Source organism: Crocodylus siamensis, chromosome 14 (assembly GCF_052110815.1).
Source record: "Crocodylus siamensis isolate JL-2025a chromosome 14, ASM5211081v1, whole genome shotgun sequence".
Classification (NCBI taxonomy): domain Eukaryota; kingdom Metazoa; phylum Chordata; order Crocodylia; family Crocodylidae; genus Crocodylus; species Crocodylus siamensis.
This window is the reverse complement of record NC_143408.1, coordinates 8268488-8292278: the sequence shown is the minus strand read 5'-3', so window position 1 is coordinate 8292278 and position 23791 is coordinate 8268488. Positions and strand designations below refer to the sequence as shown.

The window sequence follows — 23791 nt, the reverse complement described above, 5'->3', positions numbered from 1 at the left end:
GGGCTGCAGGTTCAAGCCTGTGTTGGGTAGAAGGCCTCAAACCTGGGGTTTTGCTCCCTTGGTGAGTGCCTGAGCCAACGGGCTATTGGGCTATGTGAGAGGGCTGCTCCCCTCCTAGCTTTTTCCAGCACTTACTCTCAGGCATGAGCAGATGTAGCCACCTCCTGGCCCAGCCTCTGCATGGCCTTTTGCAGAGGTCCTGTCCTTGTGCACACCCTCCCATGCCACATGGCAGGATGTCAGATGATCACAGCTCCCACATAGGCACCCGAGGGAAGTGGCCAGACCTTCCACAGCACTCGGCGCCCACTGAGCCCATGGAGAGCTCCCTCCCCCTCTGGCTTCACTGCTGAGGCCTGCGCATGGCGGAGTATCTGGGGCAGGAGTAGGAGAATTGCAGATGATGCATAAATGTTTAAAAAGGCTCCATGTGTGATGAGGAAGTGCCCGCAAGGTGCACACAGGTACTGGCACCCTGCCCCTGGGGCGGCCCCCTTGTTTGATGGGAGTGCACTGTGTGGCCAGCCCCTGACTGGGCACAGACACAGAGAACAGCCCGGCCTCCCTATTGCTTTTCACTTTATTAAACAATACATAAAGCTGGGGCATGGATTAGACCAAGGCCCACTTGCAAGGGGCCTTCCTTGGGAAGCTCCTAACTGGGCCTTGTCTATCCTGGGCAGGGAGCAGGGGGGTGTACGGATGGGCTGGCTGCTTGCCTACAACAGGGTGTGACATGGGTCTGCTGCCCTGTCCACCTGTGGCCTGGCCCCACTGCCAGTGCTGGGGCTGTGCAGGGGCTTTGCTTTGACTGGGGCTGTTGGGGTAATCCTCCCAGCTGGGGACCTCCCTGTCTAGATTAATGAGGCCCTGGTTTAACTTCAGTTGTGTGGGGGGGGCGGGAGGGGAAGGGGGAGAGGAGCTGGCATGGGCACTGGCACTGGCACTGGGGCGGTTTCTTGATCAGTGGCCTAAGCCAAGCCTAAGCCTTCTGCACTGGCCATGCAGCACCCTGGGATGGGGCCTCCTTTTAACCCTTTGGTGACAGACTCTTCTCCCCACTCCCTGGCAGCAGTGCCCTCAACTTTAAAGGGAAAGGCTAGATGTCAGTGTGGCCCCACACAAATGGAGTGAATCCGGTACTGTTCCTGAATCAGGTTGCTGGGGCAAATGACATGGCTCGACCTCTGCTTCCTGCAGCTGTCACAGCCCATCTGTTGGGAAATGCAAGGGAGGGGGTGATCTCCTTCCCTCTGACAGGGAGGGCTGGGTCCCGGGAGGTGGGCATCGCTGGCCCTGGAGCAGGAGGACGATGGATGTCCCAGGTGCAGTGCTGAAGGCATTGCTGGTCCTGCCTGCCTGGTGGTCAGGTTGCAGGGGTGGAGTGAGAAGTCCTGTGGCTCTGCATGGACACGGGGCAGTCACTTAATCACTCACTGCCTCAGTTTCCCCTTGGGTAAAATGGAGGTGGCCATAATAACCCACCCAAGGGCATGATGTGTAATGCAGGAGGCAGTAAAGCGGGGAGACGGCTTTGCTACTGATGTAGCCTCTCTAGTATGAGGAAACCCCCCTGGCCCCCTTGTGTGGTTACCTGGCTGCTCCACGGGGAACCTGTGCCCTGTCCTGGCCTGCTGAGGGAGGCTAAGGAGCAGCCAGTTTCCCCCTGCCCTGCCCCCCACTCCCACGTGCCAGCCCATGATGAGCTCCTGCATATCTGCACGTCTCATAACTGACATGCCCATTGGTTTTGCAGAGGGCTATTTTGGTCCCTTTCAAGGATAGTCAGCTCACTTTCTCTCCCTCTCTCCCCCTTTTTAAAAGCAGAAATCCCTCTCCCTGAACTGGCTCATTATTTTGCCCCCTGCCAGCTGGAAAGCCTAGTTAGAGACACTTCATCATCTGAAACCAGGCGCTGCAGCAGGCACTGAGCCCAGCCCTGCCAATGCCCAGGGAAGCTGGTGCCCTGCCTCTGTTTGCTCCAGGGGCACAATGCTTCTGCTCTACCCTGGGAAATTCCTCCTTCCTGGAGGCCCTGTAGCCCATCAACACCACCCCTGCTTCAGGGAACAAGCTGCAGCCCCCAAGGTTTTGATCCCAGTAGCTCTCTGCATTTCACAGCCCTTATTAACCAAAGACTCCCTCCTGGGAAGTGACTGCCCCTCCACCGTTTTGCAGCCAAACAAGCAGAGGGCAAAGCAGACCCCTTCAGGCCTAGCCAGCCCCCTCAGGCGGCAAATTCATGCATTTCCACTTTGCCTGCTGGCTTTTGGATGCAGTAAGTCCAGTTTTCCATGGGACGTTGTCCCCCTCCTGTGGCCAGAGCAAGCTAAAGCTGTAGGGGTCTGTGGCCTGCCCAGCCCAGTAGCTCCGGTCTAGAGGCTTGTGTTTTTAGCTTCACAGATCTTGGGTTCAGGCTGTGCATGTGCCCCAGCAGGGATGGCCTGGATGTTGGCTGTGCAGTTCCCAGCCCTAGACCAGGCTTGACTCCCAGTAGAAGAAAAACAGCATGTAGCCGTGTAACAAAAGCTCACATCAGATCACGTGCACACCAGAGGCTGTGGGAAGGCTGCCTGCACAGGCCAGGGTCTTCCAGCAATTCCTGGCTCCCGGGGTGTTTGAGCTGACCACCTCAGGGATGCTCCTGAGGTCAGCCATCATTGTGACCCTCTATCCCCCACATCCTACTGCCTGTCCCATATGAGAGGACCTGCAGAGTGCCATTGGCAGGGGGTTCATGACTTTTACCCAGATAGGAGCCCCACAAAAGTGCATCACTCCCCAGGAGATGAGTGCACTTGCAAGACCTGAAGCTGTATGAGCATGCCCTGAGCCAGCCCAGAGGATCCAGTCCCCAGGGTTAACGAGATCCCTGGGCTGATCTGGTGCAAAAAAATCAACTTGTGCAAAACCTCAGCTCCATAGCATTGGCTCCAGGATGGCTTTAACAGCCAGGGAATGCATTTGGAGGGATGGCCCAGTACTGCTGCCCTTTCAGGACTTGCAGTGATTCTCAACCCAGGTACAGCTGCAGTGAGGTATGAGGAGATAAGCATGGGCCCAGGCTCAACCCTCCTGGCCATTCCTCCACCCTTGCTGCTGGGCCCTCTGCTAGGAGGTGAGCACTGTAATAAGTGCCTTAGTTGCTGAAATGGGGCACCACTCAATTTGCTCAAAATCTGGAGGGCGCTTTGAGTCTTGAAAGGGTGAGACCCACTGTGCTAGAGCATCACAGCCATAGGGTGGGATGAGCCTGGGACCCCAAACAGCCTGAAGGCCTGAGGAGGCAGGGATGCAGCTGCAGCTGGGTTGCCATAGACGGCATCCTGGAGAGCAGGTGAGACCCATCAACTCATTCCCTCCAGCCCCAGGGGCTGCTCCTCCTGGTCCCTCCTACCTGGGAAGAGGGGATTGAGCCATTTAGAAAGGCTGAGCCCTGCAGGGCCCCTGGGGCACAGCCCTCTGTAGTAGGCTCCTCAGCTCTGGAGCCTTCCCAAGGGCCTGGCTTTAAAAAGGTTGGTAAATCTTCAATTAAGAGGAGTAATCTGTGAGGGACTCATCATGGGGCTGCACTTGGAGCATGTTTCCCAGCCTGCCTGGTGAATGGAGCAGCGATGAACCCCTTTGGGAGGGGGTGTTTTTTAACTCTGGTGTGTGTATAATTCAGGAGCAGCTTGAGTATATGAAAACAAAGGAGCCCTGGCAGCAGATCAACCCATAACAGGGCTTAGAGACTTAAGAGCTTTGCAGAAGAGTTAAAGAGCAGCCTCAGTCCTGAGCCCCCAAAACCAGCTGCTCTGACTTGGCTGCAAGCTGTCCCTGCTTGCTGTGATCTCCCCATGGCAGCTGACAGCAAGCAGCCTGCAAAGCGGATGCCGCAGCCCAGGCAGGCTCAGAGGAGGGGAAGGGGCACCTGTGGTTAGTCATAATCTATGGGTTGATTTAAGAGCTCTGGATTCTCATTCTCACTCCGCAGAGGGGGGAAACTGAGGCACAAAGAGGGAAAAGAGCCTAGGTTTCCTGAATCTCAATTTAGCTGTCCACTACAGCTTTCCTTAAGGCAGCAGCTTGAGAGTCAGGAGTGATAGGCCCACCCCTTGCAACCCCCATCCCCAGCTCCAGGGGTGGCCGGTGGCTCAGTAAGCTGATGCTCTTTGGAAAATCCAGCCCTGAGCCTGTCTTGAAAATCTTGTCCTGCTGCCATAACCCAGCTGTCCCTGGCTGGGCTCTGCAGGGAGTTTGCCCCTCTAATTTCTCTGCTCCTCAGCATCCTTCTGTAAAAAGGGGGCTGATGATCCTTCCCTTGTCTAGGCTGCCGGGAGCCCCTCTCGCTCAGCCTGACTGTGCCCAGGGGCACCTTGTTGGTGCCACTGCAAGATATTCCAGACAGCACCTGCAGAGTAGAGTAGATACCCTGCCTGGGTTCAAATTGGCCAGTTTGGGGGCCAGAAGGCGCTCAGCACAGACTACAGGACCCGCTGGAGCAGCCGTGACTGCATTCTGCGCACCTCAGGGCCCCCGTTTCCTTTCAGCAGGGAAGTTCTTCACTTCCCCCTGTGGGGTGACTCTGTGTCTCAGGCGAGGGCAGGGGCTACATGTCCACCCCCAAGTGGCTGCATTGTGGCTCTGAGAGAGCAATCCTAGCCGTGTTCTGGACCTGATTCTCATCCTGCTTGCCCCAACAAGCCCAAGCTAGCTGGGAAAGCCCGGGAGCAGTCAGCAGTGCAGGAGATGCTGGCTGGGACACCACTGCCCCTTGGAGCCTGTTCTTTGCTGGTGTTGGGCCAGCATGGCTCGAGGGATGGAGGTTGGAACTTGGTTGCCTGTGGGCACAGCAGAGCACCCAAGGGAGCCCTGAAGAAGAGAGCAATGCAGGTCTGCATGGGGTGACGGGACCTCCCTTTGACCCTAGTGACTCCAGCACCTTAGGAGTCACTGCACTGGAATTGCACACTGGTATAGAAATGGTGTGAGACCAGGATGTTAAAGGGGCCAGGAAAGGTGTAAAAATGTTCTTAGCTGTGCAGAGTTGTAAGACTCAGCATCTGGCTGCCCTCATGCTCCAGTTGTACTGCTGTGCAACTCCCGATTTACACCAATGTGCCTTTGATGAACTTTGGGCCAACAAGCTGAGAGCCCCAGATTCAAGCCCTGGGAGCTGAAAGAGCTGGTTGTCGGGGAGAGAAGTGGTCTGGCCGCCCATGGGCTAGAGTCTTGGTGGGTGTAAATGGGTGCTGCTGCAGTGACGGTGGCAATTTACCCCAGGGAAGGAGCCACAGTAGAGAGTCCAAGTAATGGAAAAAGGTGGAGCTGGGCGGGGAACTCTGCCGTTATCCAGAGTCTCTCGAGGAATTTATTCTGTGCCCTAACAGAGGGGAAGAGTGATGTCTCTGAGGCTAATTCACAATCTCTGCCAATCAGAGCAGGAACAGTGGTTTCCAGGAACAGAAACCACTGCCTGGGGAAGGTGACTTAGCCCTCGGTGCCAGCCAGTGTCGAAGGGGGACACAGCTGACATGACAGCAGCAGAGTGAGGAGGTGTGGATTCAGCTCCTGCCACGGGGTGCTCCTTGGAGGCCCCCACGATGCAGTCCTCCGAACTTCTCCTGTGGGCTGGCCCCTCCACGAAGCAGCAAGGCTGTGGTTGTCTTAGTCTGTCTCGAGCAGACCCCGCAGCAGGAAGGATGGGTCCAGCCCAGCACAGCTAAAGGTTGTGGCAGAAAGCCACTTTGTTTCTCCCCAAAATCTCTGCCCTGTGACACTGTGACTAAAATCTCTGAGCAGCAACCATTTGATTAGGGTGGGTCAGCACGGAGGGGACCGCACCCTGGCCGGTCTCTTTTGGTAACTTGAACTGGCTGCAGTCCTGAGGGAGGGGGGAAACCTGCTCCCTCTGCCTGCCTGACTTGCATCAATCACCTGGGTGGGGGGTTTCTACCTGGGGAGCTGGAATCTGCCTGGTGACAGGTGATGTATTTCGAATTGGTTGGCTGACAGCCAACTGGGGCTGACCTCCACTGGACCAGGTGAATGAGGTCACGGGGGCTATATAGGTTGGGAGGGGGAGGAGGCTCTTGCTCTCTTCGGCCATGAGGGGAAGCAGCAGCAAAGCAGGGGAGACAGAGGAGCCTTGCCATCGGGACCGAGCTCTCTCTCACCCCACGACTCCAGAGGGGAAACGGAAGAACTCTGGCAGATGCGTGTGAGTCAGCTACTCAATCGGATTAGATATCTAGCTGGCAGTAACACAGATGCGTAATCAAAAGGCTACCTCAGCCACACTGTTTGCTCTTTAGGATTTCTAAGATATTGCTCAACCCTGTACCCTAGTTTACCCTACCCCCTGTAATCAATAAAGTTCTCTTTTTTGGCGGGTGTGGGAGACTTATTGAGGGGTGGGTCTAAATTATGCCTAAGAGACCCCTTAGGTCTGCGGACTAAGGGAGACTTTACTTTTTGCCCCCTTGACTTGGGGAAGTGCCCCAAGTGCCTGTACCGGGTCAAATACCCATTGGACTATTAGGCCTGTGTTTCCCCGAGGACACAGGGCCGAGACAGTCCCTTCTCGGGGTGGTGGCGGCGAAGTTACCCCCAGACTAGCGAGTGTGCTCTGGGAGAGGGGTCGGCCAAGCATAAGGTGCCCCTAGGGAGGCATTCGGAGTCTGGAGGGTGGTGGGGCGCAGGGAGGTGGGCGGCTCAATGCAGGAGCGCCCCCTACTGGCCCGCCACAAAGGTCACTGCTGAACTCCTTCCTCCTTAAACTATATGAGATTGAGGGTCAGTTGTCCCCAGTAGCTGATCCCGGATGGTGTGGTGGTGGCAGAGAGTTCACTGCATGTGTCTGGTGATTGAGGCATCCAGGTGGTGAAAGGGGAGGGATTGAGAGCAGCACTGCACCCCTCTGGGTCTGACCTGGCTTGAGGAAATTGGGAGCATCTTGCTTGGAGTCAATGACGTTGGGCCAGCGAGAGGCTTGCTAGGCTCGTCCTGGGGTTACTCCATGCTGCTTGGAAGGGCGCAGCTTCTCCAGACAGTCGTAGCAGCAGACAGTGCAGGAGGGAGTTGAGACCTCGTCAAGGCAAGACCCGTCTCACTTGGCCGCTAAACAGATGGGATGTGACCCTGAGGTGAGATGAATCCCATCTGACAGGCGCTCGGGGTCAGGCTTCCCTGTTGTGGCCTTGGGTGCACTGTGGCCTTGGTCTCAGCTGCTCACAGGGATCTCTGCTCCGAGATGCTCACACCACAATGCACACCTTGCCTGGCTGCGTCCTGCAGCTTTGTCTCCATGATAAAGATGCCAGAAGGTGGAAACTGTCTCCTGCTCTCCCTGTGCCTGCAGAGCTGAACCAACCAGGTCCCTCATGGACTCACAAATGTCATGGAGTGGGAGTCAGCAGGGCTCCTGGCGGCTCCCAGCCTGCTCTGCTGCCACATTGCTGCTTGGACGTGCCGCTCTCTTCCTCTGCACCTCGGTCTCCTGCATATAAAAACACTGGGAAACTCTTTCCTCCCTCCCTGGCATCTGGGGGGCAGCCACACATGCACCTTCACTGTGACAGGGTGCCCCACTCGGGGAGGTTTCATAGATTTCATAGACATCAGGGCTGGAAGGGACTTCGGGAGATCGAGTCCAGCCCCCTGCCCAAAGGGCAGGAAGTCAGCTGGGGTCATAGGATCCCAGCAAGATAAGCATCCAATTTACTCTTAAAGGTGTTCAATGTAGGTGCTTGAACCACCACTGGTGGCAGGCTGTTCCAGACCTTGGGGGCTCGGACAGTAAAGAAATTCTTCCTTATGTCCAGCCTGAAGCGGTCTTGCAGGAGTTTGTGACCGTTCGACCTCATCATCCCTTGGGGCGCTCTGGTGAACAGACGTTCCCCCAGATCCTGGTGGTCACCCCGATACACTTATAGGTGGCCATCAGATCACCCCTGAGCCTGCGCTTTTCCAGGCTAAAGAGTCCCGTGGCTCTCAGCCTGTCATCATAAGGTCTGTTTTCCTGACCTCTGATCATGCGCGTGGCTCTCCTCTGGACTCTCTCAAGCTTCTCCACATCCTTTTCGAATTGTGGAGCCCAAAACTGGACGCAGTACTCCAGCTGCGGCCTCACCAAGGCCCAGTACAAGGGGAGAACGATGTCCCAGGATTTGCTCGAGAAGCATCTATGGATGCAGGCCAGCGTTTTGGTCGCTTTACTAGCCGCAGCATCTCATTGCAGGCTCATGTTCATCTTGTGGTCAATGATGACCCCCAAGTCTCTTTCTTCTGTAGTGCTATCCAACATAGCACTGCCGAGCCTATAAGGATGCTGCAGGTTTTTCCTCCCAAGGTGGAGAACCTTGCATTTTTCGGTGTTAAACACCATCAGGTTCTCACCTGCCCATTTGCTGAGCTTGCCCAGGTCAGCCTGGATCTGCTGCCTGCTTATCACTCGGGAAGGTCCACTCAACTTGGGGCTTCCTGCCACCCCGAGCTGTACTAGGATGGCCATCGTAGAGGACATTCCAGTTTTCTGCTACTCTGTCCTCTGTCCTCTATGGATGCAAAACCCAACGCCTTTATGTCCTCTATTTTTCTCTCAAAGAGAAAAATAGAGGACATAAAGGCATCTGGTTTCATATCAATAGAGGACAGGGGACAACCGGACTGTCCTCTGTGATGGCCACCCCGGGCTGTGCCCCACACTGGGTGCTGAAGGAGGAGGAAGCCATTAGGATCAGGGGGAGGACTGCAGCAAAGGGGCTAGCGAGTGCCAGCTCAGGCCCTGGTGCAGGAGATGACGGGGCAGACAGTGACAGCTGAGGCAGCAGCAGGCTGGCTGTGAAGCATTGCTTGTATCCTCTCCCCCATCCCACCCCTCCCTGAGGCTGATCTCCAGCCCATCAGTGCCTGCCCAGCCTTTGGGACCATCCCTGGCTGCCCAAGCCTGCTCCAGCAACTGCCAGCTACCCCTTGCCCTTTCCCTTTGAGTGGCGAGTGAAGCTGTGTCCTTGTTTGAAGCTCGGCTCCCGCGGACAGCACTGTTGCTCCACCCCTGCGTGACCCCAGCAGCTGTGCTCTTGTCTGGAGACTGATAAGAGCTTTTCCTAACTCCTTTCACTCAGCAACTTAAAAGCCAGCCCAGGCTCTTTGCTTTGCCAGGGGCCATGCTACCTCCCCAGAGAAAAGGCTGCTGGCTGTTAGTGCCCCCGCAGCCAGCATAGCGTTGGATTAGTAGAGCCACCCCCACGATGGGCCTTTCTCAAGTGGAAATGGGCTCATTTACAACATTGCAGACAGAAAAGCCCAGTTCCCCTTCCCACTCTGCTAGCTGCTCCCCAGCACCCAGCCTCGGGGCTTTGGCCAGTACTCCCCAGGTGTCTCAGACCATGGGAGTTGTTCTCCATCCCCGAGGGGGCTGCTGCCCAAGCTAATGCCTCTCACGTGCCCAGAGCTGTGCCTCCTGTCAAAGGGTCCATTTTGCCTCTCACTGCGGTGTAAACCAGCAGTAGCACCATTGAAGTCCAGGGGAGTTTTGGCCAAAGATGTTGTTGCCTTACAAGGAGTGGATACTCGACATGTTCAGTCCTGGGCGTTAGCGGTTTGCTCTGGAGAAGTGGAGTGAGAGCACAGCCCTGAGCATGAGCTCCAGAGGCAATGCTCAACTCTGGCATCAGGTCCCTTCGGAGGGGGCCCAAAGGCAGGTTTCTGTGGTGTAGGTGGCATGTGCCCTCTAGCAGTGCCAGTCTCACTCTGAAGTGGTCGTTTGTTCAATGCAGACCAGCTCCCCGTGCCATATTCATGAGTACTCTGGACAGGCAGCTTGGAAGAGCTCCTTGCTACAGAGTAAATTTACTGAGCGGTCAAAGCCAGAGGAAGTTATCCCAGAGTAGGTATGTTGTGTGTCTGGCTCAGAGAGGGATATTCCCTGGTCCATATGGATATAGCTTCCTGTACTAATGCAAAGCCAAAGCCCCAGCTCAGTTACCCCTGATTTACCTATGACTAGAGCCCAATCTTTGCTGCAGCCAGAGGACACAGTCTGGGCATCTCAAAGTGTGGTTTGAACTTGCTCACTTCAGTGCTGATAGCAGCAGAGCCTCAATAGCGTGGACTTCAGTACAGGCCACACTCTGGGCACTGACTTGGCCCCTGAGTCCCCTGCCACCACATCCTCACTGTGTATGCGGTGCCTCTGGGAGTTAGTGCCTAATCAGAGCAATGAAAGCGTGTGATCCTGTGGGAAGCCATGATACGAAAGCACAAGTGGTGCTCTTTAAGGCTTGTTAATGGAAAAGAGCAAGTGGTGGTAGAAGCAAACCAATCCCAGTTTTAGCCTGCTCACGGCAACTGGTAGTAGAAAGGCCAACTGGTAGCAGCAGGGCTCAGCCATATTGTGTGAGGACGCCCACTGATTTATCAATCAGGGAAGATGTTTTAGGCCTACTTCCTTTACAGCAAAGCACATTTCTACTAGGTATAACTTGGAACAAGTCTTGAAAGGATTGCTATGGGAGACTGAGGTGGAAAAACCAGAACAAGGAAGGACAGAAGTAAAATCTCCGCAAGAGAAGGAGAGCACAGGGTGCGTCTTCCCTACCACAATCTGCAGGAGGCAGAACACAATAGCAATGACTTTCAGCATTTTAGAGCATTTGTAGAGGTTACGTATAATAAAGGCATAATGCACATAAAAGAAAATCCCAGGACATACAGCTACATGCCGTTCAGGAGCATCCAGAAAATGGTTTCTGGATTGTTACTATGTAGGTGACTCTGTTTCCTTTGATCTTGAGATTTAATTTTTGATTGATGGCAGAGGAAAATTGTTTAAAAATGGGACTTTTTAACTAGACATGTGCTGCACGTGAACTATCAATTGTGTCAGCTAAAGATATGATATGTGATCTGGGGGAGTTGTCAGGTTATTATTGGTGTGTGGGTGTGTTGAGGCTGCCTGTGTATTAATAATGTGTCTGCTATAAAACGTATCCGTAAACCAAAAGCTGTAACTAAGATCTACTGTGCCTTAGAAGGACTGTGTGGTCCAGGGGATAAAGCCAAGAAACCCGGGTTCCAATCTTAGCTTTGCCACCGATCACCTGTGTGATCTTGGTCAAGTCATTTTTCCTCGCTTTACCTCTGTTTTCCCTCTCACCTTCTGGTCTATGTAGCTCATAAGCTCTGTAGGACAGGAACTGTCTCTTCATATGCATTTTTTTAGCTCCCAACTCAATGGAGCCTGTAGGCCAGTGTCACCGATGACCACACTTATAAGTGTGACCTCATTTGTGGGGATGACCCTCAGTTTGGGAGCTGCTGCTAGAGGTGCTGCTATGTAAGAGCATCGTCATCATCCTGTGCCGTGGGTGTAATAATACTTGCACATCTCATCAGGTTTTGCAAAGCCTAATTAGCATCTCCTAGGTATGTTGATCTCAGTGGATGACAGGTGCTACAGGAGAGAGGGAATGACTGATTAATTACTCCGCTCCCGTAGAGAACAGTGGTTCTCGGGCATCCCATCCAGCAACACTGCATGTCATGACAAGATCTCAGCTCCTGCTAAATACAGACCTAGTGGGACATTCCCTTCTGAGATCAACCCCCACTCAAACTCACACCCCCTCCGCCAGCCAACTCTACACGCTCCCTTCAGGGCTCCACCGCTGTGCTCGTGCAAAGCGAGACATCCAAAGCAGAGCTGAAATCCCTCTCAGCCTGAAGCCTCCCCACGATGCCCAAACTCAGCACGATAAATATTTGAAGACCCTGGGGCTTTGTACTAGGCTGCGCCTCTGCAACTGCCAGACGCTTGTAGTTGTAATGTCAAGTTGTTTGTGGAAAGCATTGTGGGTAAAAGCTGCATGGCTGGGAACTAAGGCAGTGGAGCTGGGGCAATGCCAGTGCTAGGACGGGAAACCAGGGTGGGCCTGTGCGAGGGGCAACGATCAGAGGGCTGACGTTGCAGCCCAGCCTGGTAACAAGGTTATGTAAAGCAGACGTTCAAGGAGGTCCAGGTTTGGGCAGGTCGGGCATGCCTTCACCCACCAACATGTAGGCCCCTGGATCCGAGAGCGTCTGTTGGGCTCACAGGAGAGCAGAGGGCCTGGGGGTGGGAGGGAGCGGTTGCTGTGTTCCCCGGTGGTGCTTGTCAGTGGGAAGCAGGTGTCATTCTGCCTCGGTGGCATATTCTGGAGCCAAGGTTTCAATCCAGCCCCAGTTCTAGGGTGCTCCGATCTGGGGGTTCCTGGGCTTTGAGATTCAGACCTGAGCATCCACACCGTCTGGGTTTCTGAGACAGGGCAGATGGACCAGACCTCCGAGTTGTCACCGTGACTGTGGACTTGTCCCTTGACCAAACTGCCCCTCCAGGCTGAGCAGAAATGGCCCTGTGTGCACGTGACGGTGGCAGGGAGGAAGAATGGGTGCCCCGGGCTCTGGCACGGGCGGTTCCCCGGCAGGTCAGAGCTCACCAGCAAGTGGCTGTGTGCGGGGGCTGAGCTAGCCGGCTGTGTGCGGGGGCTGAGCTAGCCAGCAAGGTGCGGAGAAGGCGGATTGTGGGAAGAGGCAGAGAAGAGGGACGTTAGCTCTTGACTGGGTGCTTCCATGTGTCTCTCGGTCTAGCTACTAACACGCTTTGTTCTCTCTCTGTTTTCAGTTAAAAAAGCCAAGTTTGATGGGCCCCAAGGTGAGTAGCTCCCTTATCTCCCCTGTCAGGTGCATGATGCAGAATGGGCTTCTCCCACCCAGCCCAGGCTCCTGTCTAGGGGGCTTGGTTTTCCTGGCCACCTTGCTCTGGCCCTTTGAGAAGGAGCGCCTGGGGCCATCTTTAGGTTTGCTATAGCAAAAGGCAGCTGCAGGCAGTCCAGGGAGAGCCTGGTGCCTCTGGGAATAGGTTTGAGGGGAGCCCCTGCTGGGTGGGAAGAGCCCACGGGGCTCTCCAGGCTGGGGCAGGCAGTGTGTGCTGCCCTGCTTTGCTGCATGTATGGGGAGGGGGCTTTCACCCCCGGTCACCTCTGCCCCTTTCTCTGCAGAGAAGTTCAACACCTACGCGACGCTGAAGGTGCAGAATGTCAAGAGCACGACCATCGCCGTGCGCGGGAACCTGCCGTGCTGGGAGCAGGACTTCATGTTGTGAGTGCTTCCCACCACCCAGGGGGCTGCAGGGCAGGCGGGCAGGGCCAGGCTCTCTCTCCTGGGGCAGAGGGTATCTCTGAGAAGCCCCACGGGTCACGTAAGCTTCACAGTGAGTGTGGGCTGGGAACAGGCTGAACAGACTGGGATGTCAGGGGCCTGTGTCCTGGATCCCCCCAGGGCTCAGGCAGAGCCAGAGTATTCAAGGGTACTGTTCCTTGTATTGAAGGGTCCCTGCTCAGGTCCCTGCACTGTGGCCAGGGGCTGGACCCATATCCCCTGTGTGACACCATATGGTATCCCCCTGGTCCATGCTGAGCAGACAGGTTCACAGCCTTCCTTCCTCCTGCTGGCACTACTGTCTCATGGGCCCTAGCAGAGGCTTCATGAGGGGTGCCTGAGGGGCTGGGATGTCTCTAAGCCCCCCCCAGAGGCACTTAAAGGGCTTCGACCTGCAGTGACAGGGCCATCACACCTCCCAGCCGTGGCGCCTGTCACTGGGTAGAGAGAGGAGTGAGGCTTTGCCAAGGCATCAAGGCATCCCTAGCCCTCAGTCTTGCCAGGTACCAGGCAGACCCAAGGTCGCTGTACTCCACCTGGCTGAGACACCCAGCTGCCACTGGGGGTGGGGGAGCAAGGGGGAGGCCTGGTGGATGCTGGTTTTGCAGAGGGAGCCCTGGGGACTGGAATGGAGGGGTAGGGGGACCGCTATCCTCCACGCTATGGTAGAGAAAATTGCTGCCACGCAGCCCAAGAGGGACCAGGGCCAGGCAGAGAGGTGGGTCCCGAGGAACAAGGGACCTCTTGATTCCCAAGACAAGGTCCTGGAGGACTCCAGCTGGCAGGGTGGGAGACAATGGAGCATGGGGACAGCACACTGCAGGGACAGGAGTTTGCACCTCCCGGTTGCCCCGAGCATGCAATGCTGGCGAGATGGGTGGGGGTCAAACCCTGAAGCCCCGGCCTGCAGCAGAACTGCCGCAGCTGTAAGTCATGTAGCTCAGCTGATGCCACCACTCTGGCCCGAGTGCTCTGCTGCGAGATTGAAGTGACAAGTGATGAGTCATTTGAGGCTCCAAATTTGTCTGCGCTTAAAATGGATGTCATCTGCTGGAGGAAGGCTCCTGCATCCTACGCCCCTGCGAGGGGAACGCGCGAGCAGCGTGCGAAATTCACAGCTCAGAGACAGAGCGATAGAGGCACCGGGCTGGGGCTGGCTCTGAGACTGGTCCTGTAGCCACAAATTAGCACAAACACAACTCCCAGCGCCGAGCTCCAGCCAGGGGGACCCTCCCATCAGGCTGGTCTGTCCTGTTCTTCCTGCAGCCCGGCACAGATGGGAACGTGGGCGTCAGGGGAGCTCCAAGATGCTCCAGTCCCGGCTTGCTCTGACTGCTGTGGAGGCACTATTTTTTTTTAAAATTTCATGCCTCAGGCCGAATCAGCCAAATCAGTTTTAAATTCTATCAACTGAGCAGAGCTCAATTGTTCACATCTGTGGCGCGATCCCTGGCAAGTCTCCTCCTCCCAGACTCTTCGGTCTGGTGGTTCAGATACTCCCAAATCCATGACGGATCCTACATGCAGGTCCCAATCCCAAAGGTCTCGGGGTTCATGCGCCACAGTCTTGCTTGCCCCTAGCCAAAAAGCCAAAGGATCAAGCTAAAGGGAAAGCCCAAGATCAATCCCCCATCACTATACATCGTGTAGCTGAGATCCTCCACAGGGAGACTATAGTAGACTCTCATGGGGTGCCCACCCACAGTGCCGTGAACAGGTCTCCACCGTCAACTGCATCAAGTTGTTCAAGGCTAGGGAGAAGGGGATCTCCCCTGGCAGGTTTGTAAAACCACCTAGGCGAAAACAATCCTCATGCTATGGGAGCAGGGCAGGAAGGCTGCCTGTTGGGGGAACCAGTGGAGCGGTCTCAGGCCCACGTGGGGCATAGGTGACTAGTAGGAGGTGCACAGGGGTGCATGTGCCCTCCCTGACTGGGCCAGTGCCCCCCCAGCAGGTGACACCAATGCTGTCAGCAGGGCTGGTGCTCCCCCTGGCAGGGCTGCCACAGGCAATGGCTTCTGCAGGTGCCCCCCCAGATTCAGGAGGCACCAGTCACTCGTGACGTGGCGCACGTTGCTGGAGCCCCCATGGGGATGCAGGGAGCAAGCTGGGGCCAGCGCTGGCTGTTGTGTGACTGCTCTGCTTTCTCTTCCAGCGAGATCAACCGCCTGGACTTGGGGCTGACGGTGGAAGTGTGGAACAAGGGGCTGATCTGGGACACCATGGTGGGCACCGTATGGATCCCCTTGAGGACCATCCGGCAGTCCAATGAGGTAGGTGCACAGTCGCCCCACCAGCTCGCAAGTGTTGGGGAAAGTGCCTCGCATCGGTCCTTGGGAGCCCAGCCAGGATGTCCCATGAGCCATGGGCACCGGGGCTGGCCAGACACTGGGGCCATGGATGGAAAGGAGGGTCTGATGCAACTCAGGACTCCAGGATTTGGTCCCTGGCTCTGTCATGGACTTGCTGCTTGTCCTTGGGATATCACTGTCCCCCTTGTGCTTGAGTTTCCCCACTCATCACAGACTTCCTCAGTACCCATGGGGGCAGTGAGGCTTAGCTGCGCCACTCTGTGGAGCTAGGCATAGAGGACGGTGGTAGTAATACCCAAAGCAGCAGAGTGCCCCAGGGTCAAGGACAGCCCCTGTCCTCGTGGTTCGGTGGGTTTTCAGACCTGTTGCTCTTTCTCGGTGTCAGTAGAGGGGGGAGAGGGCGCTTCCCAGCCAAGCCAAGCCCAGCCTGGGGGAGATCAGCTCCATGTGGCCACTCCCAGTACAGCCCAGGGAGAGGCGATGATCAGCAGAGACCAGCCTCACTCTGCTTCTGCTGCCCAGCCTGGGCGGACTCCCAGGTGGGCAGGATGTCTCTGCCTCTTTCTGGTACTGGCTACCTGGACATGTAGGATTGATGGCCAAGGGAGATGTGGCAGCCGACTCCATCTGCACCTGGGCCTGCCGATTGCCTGGGGCTCACTAAACGGCACTGCTAGCATGGTGCCTGGCCTTGGGGAGCACCCTGCCCTGAGCAAGCCTCTTTGCTGACTGCCGGCGCTCTCCCTGCAGGAGGGCCCTGGGGAATGGCTCACCCTGGACTCTCAGGTCATCATGACCGACAACGAGATCTCTGGCACCAAGGACCCCACCTTCCACCGCATCCTCCTGGACACCCGCTTCGAGCTGCCGCTTGGTACGTGCTGCCCTGGATGTACAGATGAGGGGCCCTGGCAGAGCTCAGCGGGTGCCCAAAAGTGGGAACGCAGCGGTGGGGGTGGGTGGGAGCTGAGGGGCGCTGACCGGGTCAGGACACCAGGCTGGAATAGCAGGGGGCTGCGGCGAGCGTGGAGGGGCCTTGTCACAGAATCCACTCCCATGGGGACAATCCTCTTCCCCCCCCGTGCCCCTCTCTTTTCCCTCCCAGGGCTTGGGCTCCCCAGCTCTCCTCCCTTCCCTCAGGGCTCCTGAGCCAGGGAAGGGCTTCCTCCGCCCTCGGGCCACTATTGCTTGATCACCATCAATGCAATGGCTCACTGCTCGCTGTGGTGAGGACTGCCACCGCCTGTCACGGCCCGTCACCAGCAGCCCACGGGACAGCTGTTCCTTCTCCCGTCCCCTGCTTTCCCCTCTCCCCGTTGGGTTTCCTCCAGGGGCTCTCCCTAGGAAGGTGGGCAGGTACCTCTGACTCATCCTCTCCTCCCTGCCTTGCCAACCGCCCCCCATCTCTCCCCCACCTCGCACTTCCCTGGCCCCCAGCTAGGGGCCATGTGCCCCCCGCCCAAGAGCTGTGCTCTGCGTCTGTGCATCTGGCAGCAGCAAGCCTGTGTTGAGAGGGAAGGGGGCAAGCTGCAGAGACACTAAGGGCTGATGGCAGAGCCTTTTTTGCCTTCCAGACATCCCCGAGGAGGAGGCCAGGTACTGGGCCAAGAAGCTAGAGCAGTTGAATGCGATGAGGGACCAGGATGATGTAAGTCAGTGCTGGGGCCTGGCTCCCCCCACCATCGCCCGAGCCTGAGTGCATCTCCTTGGCCAAACCGGCAGCCTTGGGGGGTTCCCGCTGGCCTGGGTGGCACGTGCTGCAGTGGCCCCAGGTGGAGGATGGCATGGCTGAGTGCACCTGCCAGAGCTAAAGGAGGGAGACGGGGCAGGAAACAGGAATGTCCCGAGCCCACCAAGAGCCCTTCTGCCCTGCACTGGGCACTGTGCAGCTCCGAGAAGGGAAGGGGCCTGGAAACCCTTCCCTGATGCTGAGAGGTCCTCAGTAGGACCAGGGCAACCTTGGGGATGGCCATGACCCTCGCTCTCTGTCCTCTCCCCAGTACTCCTTCCAGGAGGAGCAGGAGAAGCCACTCCCCGTGCACGGCTCCCAGTGCTGTAAGTACCAGTCTGCCCCTGCTCACAGCAAGGCCTCAGCCTCCCACCCTCTTCAGCTCCTGCAGAGCTGCGCCATGGGCCCCTTGTGGCCCCTGAGATGCCTTAACATGGGGGCAGGATGGAGCATGGAGGGGGCCATGGGGGTAGCAGGGGGTAGAGGCTGTGGTGCCCCAGGACACAGTGTAACATGCTTGGCCTCGCATAGAGTGGGGCAGGCATGACAGCAAGTTGCACCCCCTGCCCCAGCACCCCAGCTTGGGGTGCCCCCCATCCCACAGCACAGCCCCTGTGTCCCATGCTTGAAACTGGGACAGCTCGAGGCCCTGGGCCCACTCTCTCCAGACTTGCCCGCATCTCACTGCCTTGTAGCCGGCAGCAGTGAAGCATGCCTAGCGTGGCAGGGCTCCTGGGCTGGCACTTTATAATGTTTGGATGCGGGGACTCGACCTGGACCGCTGGCCCCAGTGGGGCATGAGATGTGATTCCCTCTCCTCCAACATGCGTGGTCCCTTCCCTCTCTCCCTCCCCTCCCTCTGCTCCCATTTTCCTCCCTTCGTCTGCCTGTGTTTTCTCTCTCCCTTTGCTTCAGTCCTCTGCCTTGGCAGGGTCCCAGCCTTGGGTCAGTCCTGCAGGGGCAGGGGGAGTGGGGCAGGATGGCAAGTGGGGGCAGGCAATGGTTGGGCCACTGACGGTGGGGGGGAAGCTGTGTTGCCCAGGCTCTCTGGCTGGAGAGCGCGGAGCCCCTGCCAGGCCCTGGAGAAAGGGAGAGTGGGGGCCTGTTTCCCTCTCAAGCTTCTGCTTTGCAGCAGAGAAGCTGGGCAGGTCCCTTCCCTTCCTCACTGCCTCGGTTTCTCCAGCTGTGGAGCAGAGCCCATAACTGGGCCTTGGAAGGGCTGAGTGCAGAGGGGTGAATCGGGCAAGCCCCTGCCCCACCAGGCCAGGGGCACTGCAGAGCGCTTGGTGTGCCCCACTGTCCGTACCACGCGACAGGAGACGGGATGCTGTGGCGCGTGCCACGCAGCCCATCTCTCTGCTGGTGGTGCCCGCATGGCTACAACCTGCTGTATGTGGGCCTTCCTCCTACCCCAGGCTTTCCCCTTGGTGGAGGAGACCGGGGCAGTGTGCAACCTCCTCGTCTTCTGGCACACGGATAAATTAGCCCTTGTGGGCCAAGATCCGGGACCAGCTGAGGGACCTGAATCCGGGACCAGCTCAGGGCCGGAGTTCAACCTACGGGTGGCAAGGGCAGCTCCAGGGTGGGTGGGTTAATGGCTGGTCGGGAGCACCGCCGCAGCGGGACACCTGTGGGTACCCCCCACACACTTCCTGGGGGATACCAAGGCCACACAACTGAACCCGTGCATGGGGCAGGAGCATGGGGAAGACCTGGGTAGAGCAGAGCCGGGCCAAGCCCTGAACTGATGAGCCCCCTCCTCAGGCTTACATGGCACAGGCAGGTTGGAAGGTTACCCAGCGCGTCGGCTGCCCTGGTGACGCTGGCCGGCGGGACCAGCGCAGCAGCTCCTTGGTGATGCCGGATCTTCTCTGCACTTGTTTGGGCTGGAGCCAGATGTGGCCATGACCTGGCTCCACCAATATTTCAGTCCTGCTGCCTGGACCTTTTCTTGCAGCCTCACCAGCACCTCCGACATGTCCCCCTTTCCCTCCAGCCCCCTTCCCACATGGACTCCACCTCAGCCCTCTTGCCCCCACCCCCAGCTCACTGCAGCAGGGGCTTAGTCCTCGCCCCCCACCCCAACTCTGTAGCAGCTGAAATGGCAGGTCCCATGTCCCCTGGGTGTGCTGTAGAGACAGGCCAGGGCAGCTCTGGGTCTGGATCTGTACCAAGCTTGGGGGGGCAGGACAGGACTGGTCCCTGAGCACCAGTGCAGCGCTGGAGCCTGGGAGCTACACACCATCGTCTGGGCTGGGAGGGGAGCTTGGGGTTTGTTTCGGGCCTGCTCCTGGAAAGGGACATTTGCTTTTCCCATCTGGGCTCTGACACCTGCTCCCGGAGTCATGTCCGTCTTTATTGTCTCTGCCCCTTTTCTTTGTAGGCAACTGGAATTATTTTGGCTGGGGAGAACAACAGAGTAAGTATCCGCTCTTCTCTCCTACATGGCAGGCAGCGCTCCCTTCTCTACCCCGATCCCTCCAGAGGCCAGCCGTCCCTCCCCACCCAGCAGAGCCCACCTTCTAGCTCCAACCCCGTGAACAGATTATAGTTAATGCAGACAAGCCCTCAAGGGTTACAGGGTGGCACAGGGTGGCTCTGGGCTCTCATCTCACCTCTGGCTTTCCTATACTTTAGCTGGCATGTCTTGCAGTGCTCGGTGGAGACAGGTGGCAGCCCCTGCTGCGACACAGGACCATCTGCAAAGCCCTGCTCCTTCTGGGGTAGAAGGAGGACACGACCCCAGGGAAGGAAGTGGGGCTGGGGAGGGGAGCAGTGTGCAGATGGCACTGTAATATTTTGGTCAGGGGGTATGGGATGGTCCCAGTGTGCAGGGTGGGTGCTTTAATCAGGTGCCCGCAGGGTTCACTGGTTGTGACGCAAGGCTCTGTGCTTTTCCACCAGTTGCCCCAGGCTCGGGAGGCGGCCTGTCCATGGCAAGAGATTACTGGGAGAATGTCAGCATCCTAAGGACCCCTCACCATGTCCCCCTCCTCTTCCCCTTCCCCCGACCCCTTATGTATAATCCCATTTCCCTCCTCCCCTCCTCACCCCCTATGATGTGGTTACCCCTACAGTCTGCCCTTTGGGCTAAGGAATCCCTTTGGGCTCCAGTGCTTGCTGGGGGCAGGGCCTGTGGTTTGAAGTGGTGTGAGAGGATGGTATGGTGGGTTATTGCCTCTGGGGCCTCAACCCCAGGGTTTAAATCTTGGGTAGGAGCAGGCCAGGAGCTCCCAGATCCTGGGAGAGGTTGAGTTATGTCCCCAAACCACGTCCCAGCTGCCAGCCCGGAGTTTGCTACTAGAAGGAGCTTGGGGAAGGGGCAGGTTGAAGGGGATGCCTACACATTTGGTCATCTCAGATCGATGCTCTAAACCTGGCCCTGGACTGGGTCCCCAGATCACTCTGCAGCTCCCTCCCCAGACCAGCTTGCAAACATGTGGCCTTGGCGATGCCCATCACAGTCCAGGTGCTGAGGGGACCCTGCACATCCCCAAGCAGCCAAAGGGGCCATCACCCTGTCAGGGGACAGATAGCAGCCCTACCTCAGGCAGGAAGCTGGCAGGCGCCCACATGCCAGGACCTGACCTCTGCCAATGGTCCCTGCCCAGGAGGTGGCCTGAGCCTGGCTAAGGGAGCAGTGGGCATGCTGGTGCTGAGGAGCCTTGCTAGAGCAAGTGCGATGAGTTTCCGGGAGCGCTAACACTCGCCCAAAACACACCAACCCCACACATGCACAGGGCTAGCAGGGCACAGTTCTTGGGCACCCACAGCTCCCACAGACACCCGCACCAACTGGGCCCACAGTTCTGCCGAAGGGCCTTTCTAGACTCCTTCTCTTAAGACTGAGTCTCACTCGGGTGTTGGCTGTGAAGAAGTGGCACAGTTCTAGCTGATGCACGTGGCAGCAAGGGCCACGGCCTTGGGGTAACTGAAACACAGACATGGGAGCTGGTGTTGCCTCAACTGCTGAGCACAGCTGTTGTGGGGCTCTGTGGTCCCATCCCGTGTGAAATGCTCCTGTCCAGCTCACTGGTGGCAACTGGCCCTTTGCAGATGACGACCCTGACAGCACCGTGGATGACCGGGACAGCGACTACCGAAGCGAGACCAGCAATAGCATCCCACCTCCCTATTACACCACCTCCCAGCCCAATGCCTCGGTCCACCAGTATCCCATGAGGCACCAGCAGCAGAGCTCCCGGGACTCGTACACGGATTCCATGCAGAGCTACGAGATGGACTATTCGGATCAGCGGCCCATCAGGTAGAGACGGGAAGAGATTGCTCCACCCCTTTAAAAGCAGAAGCGGCTGGTAGGAAGCCACAGCCCCTCTGGGGAGAGGTTAGGCTAGTACCTGGTGACCTGCAAGAGGCACCTTGAGGGATGGGTACGGTCTAGAGGGGTGGCAAAGCCTGACCCTCCTGCGGATACAGCTTTAGTGACTGATACAGATGGGGCTCGTCCACAGTGGTGCCACATCCTAGCATGCTGGCTGATCCCAGCTAGCTCCTCCAGCACCTTAGCTCTCTTTAAATGCATCAGGGGAAACCTTTCTGGCCCTGACCCTACTGCTGTGCAGTCTGCAAAGGAGCAGGGACCCCCTGCTCCTTTCTGGGGAGGGTGTTTTAGTGATGCCTGATGACAGCGGCAGCAGAGATATTCTCCCCTGTTTGCTGCTGCCGAGTCTGCAATGCTGGGGCCCTGGAGGGAGCTTGGGACGGTGGGGGTAGCTTGGAAGTGTACCCCCACCCCCCAACCTGTAACCCCCACTATTGTGAGATTTCCAAAGAATAAGGAATGGCCCTTTGGGAGAGGAAGGTATGAGCGGTGTCCAGCTGAACCCCAGGGGCACCTGGCATGTGTCGAGCAGGGGTGGCCGGGGAGGGCGCTGATCGCCATGTAGCAGCCTGGCAGAGGTGTGGGAGTGGGCCAGAGCCAGGGCCTGGAGCAGCAGAGGATGCTGCAGGGCAGGAGAAGAGTGGCAGGTCTGTCAGGAGGAGCTGGCTCAGCGCCTGCCTCCCTTGCACCTGATCTCAGTGATTTCAGACCATCCTGGCTTTTTCATGAGAGTTCAGATCCAAGTGACGTATCCCCCACGTCAGAGAAGTCTGACTGGGAGCATCCTCCCAGATCTGGTCGGGAACCCGAGCTGAGGTCTGACCTGGCCACATCCTTGCTCTGCCCAGATGGGATCCTCACCCCCCGGCTGCTTTGGCATGGGGGCGGACACTGCGGGGAAGCGGGGGGCAGCACCGAGGAGAGGAGTGGCGGCTGCGTGGCCACGGCAGGAGCTCGTGTCTGTGGTTGCGTGTTTGGTTGTTGGTGACCTTTGCTGACCGTGTTCCTCTCCTCCCCGGCAGACGCTACGATAGCGTAGATTCTGCCACAAACGGGCGCAGCGACGCTGAGTCCGCTTCCGAGTCGAGCAGGCGGACCAGCCGCCAGTACTCCCTTGAGAGCAGGCGGTCCCTAGACCTATCTGATAGGTGGGTCTCTACCTTGTCTCTAGCCTTGTGCCTTATGCAGAGTGCTGTGGTTGGTCCTTGCAGCCCGGGTTAGGCCGATACCAGTCCTGGCAATGGCAGCCCAACACAGTCCGCGGCATCAACAAAGCCCCACCCCCACCCTACCCCCGTACCACCACCACCATGTACCAAATTCATGGGACAACATGTGACCTTGGAGGTGACCGGTGCAGTCTGCGTTGCACACATGTCCAGCCACAGCAAGAGATGCCTCTCTAGGGAGCCACCTGCCTCGTGTGTGCTCCTGACCTACGCCGGCACCTGCCCCACTGTGGAGACATTTTCTGAAGGACTCTCACTCAGGCAGGGACCCCCAGGCAGCAAAGCACATGTCCCAGGAGACCCCAGTGTGGAAGGCAGCAAGGACCTGAGATGGGTTTAAGGTGCGGCTGGCTGAGATTGGACCCAAAGCCACTTGACTTTGTCTCCTCTAGCCCCCAGTTGCTCCTTGAACCGTACCCTCATCCTCTGTCCACCCTAGTTTGCAGCCCCTCTCTTGGGCACCTAATTGCCCGATTAGGCCGTTCCATGCAGTTCAGCCTCAGATGTCTCGGTTCAATCACCGGAGCATCCAAGCCCCAATCCTAGCACGGTACAGTGTAGAGAGGATAGTCCTTAAGGAGCGGGGTCACTTAGCCTATCCACGGTCATTCCTTTCACTCCAGGCCAGGGCTGGAGCACAACCTGGGCTGGGAGAAGGGCAGGACACTTGTGCGAGGTGTGGTGTGAGGGCTGTGGATGGTCTCGGGGCTCGGGTCTTCTGCAAGACCCCCGGACCAGGCGAGAATCCCCTAGTGAAACATGTGGCCTCCGATGGCAGAACTGACTTCAACCCCAGCTTTAGGGCTGCTGCCAATTCCCCTGTCTCACTTATGTGTTTGGAGCAGCAAGGGGCCAGGCCTCAAAGAGAAGCTAGTCGTGAGACCATGCAGTGCAGTCATAGTTTCCACGAGGGCAGTGGGGCTTGCTGGGGAAAGCAGAGGTCTGGTCCTGAACGTGGGGTTACAGCGTGAGGTCTGAGGCACTCGGTCAGTGCTCTTGT

General features: G+C 57.5%; 1 protein-coding gene across 1 annotated transcript in view; it reads left to right on the top strand.

Moving 5' to 3' along the window:
- UNC13A (unc-13 homolog A) overlaps positions 1-23791 on the top strand; it is a 104154-nt gene that overhangs the window by 14277 nt on the left and 66086 nt on the right. Inside the window, exons 2-10 of the mRNA XM_090028008.1 lie at positions 12644-12673; positions 13020-13119; positions 15335-15452; positions 16242-16365; positions 17066-17139; positions 17492-17546; positions 19604-19639; positions 21277-21487; positions 22585-22710. Coding sequence (XP_089884134.1) covers positions 12644-12673; positions 13020-13119; positions 15335-15452; positions 16242-16365; positions 17066-17139; positions 17492-17546; positions 19604-19639; positions 21277-21487; positions 22585-22710 — 874 coding nt within the window. The remainder of the gene's footprint in view (positions 1-12643; positions 12674-13019; positions 13120-15334; positions 15453-16241; positions 16366-17065; positions 17140-17491; positions 17547-19603; positions 19640-21276; positions 21488-22584; positions 22711-23791) is intronic.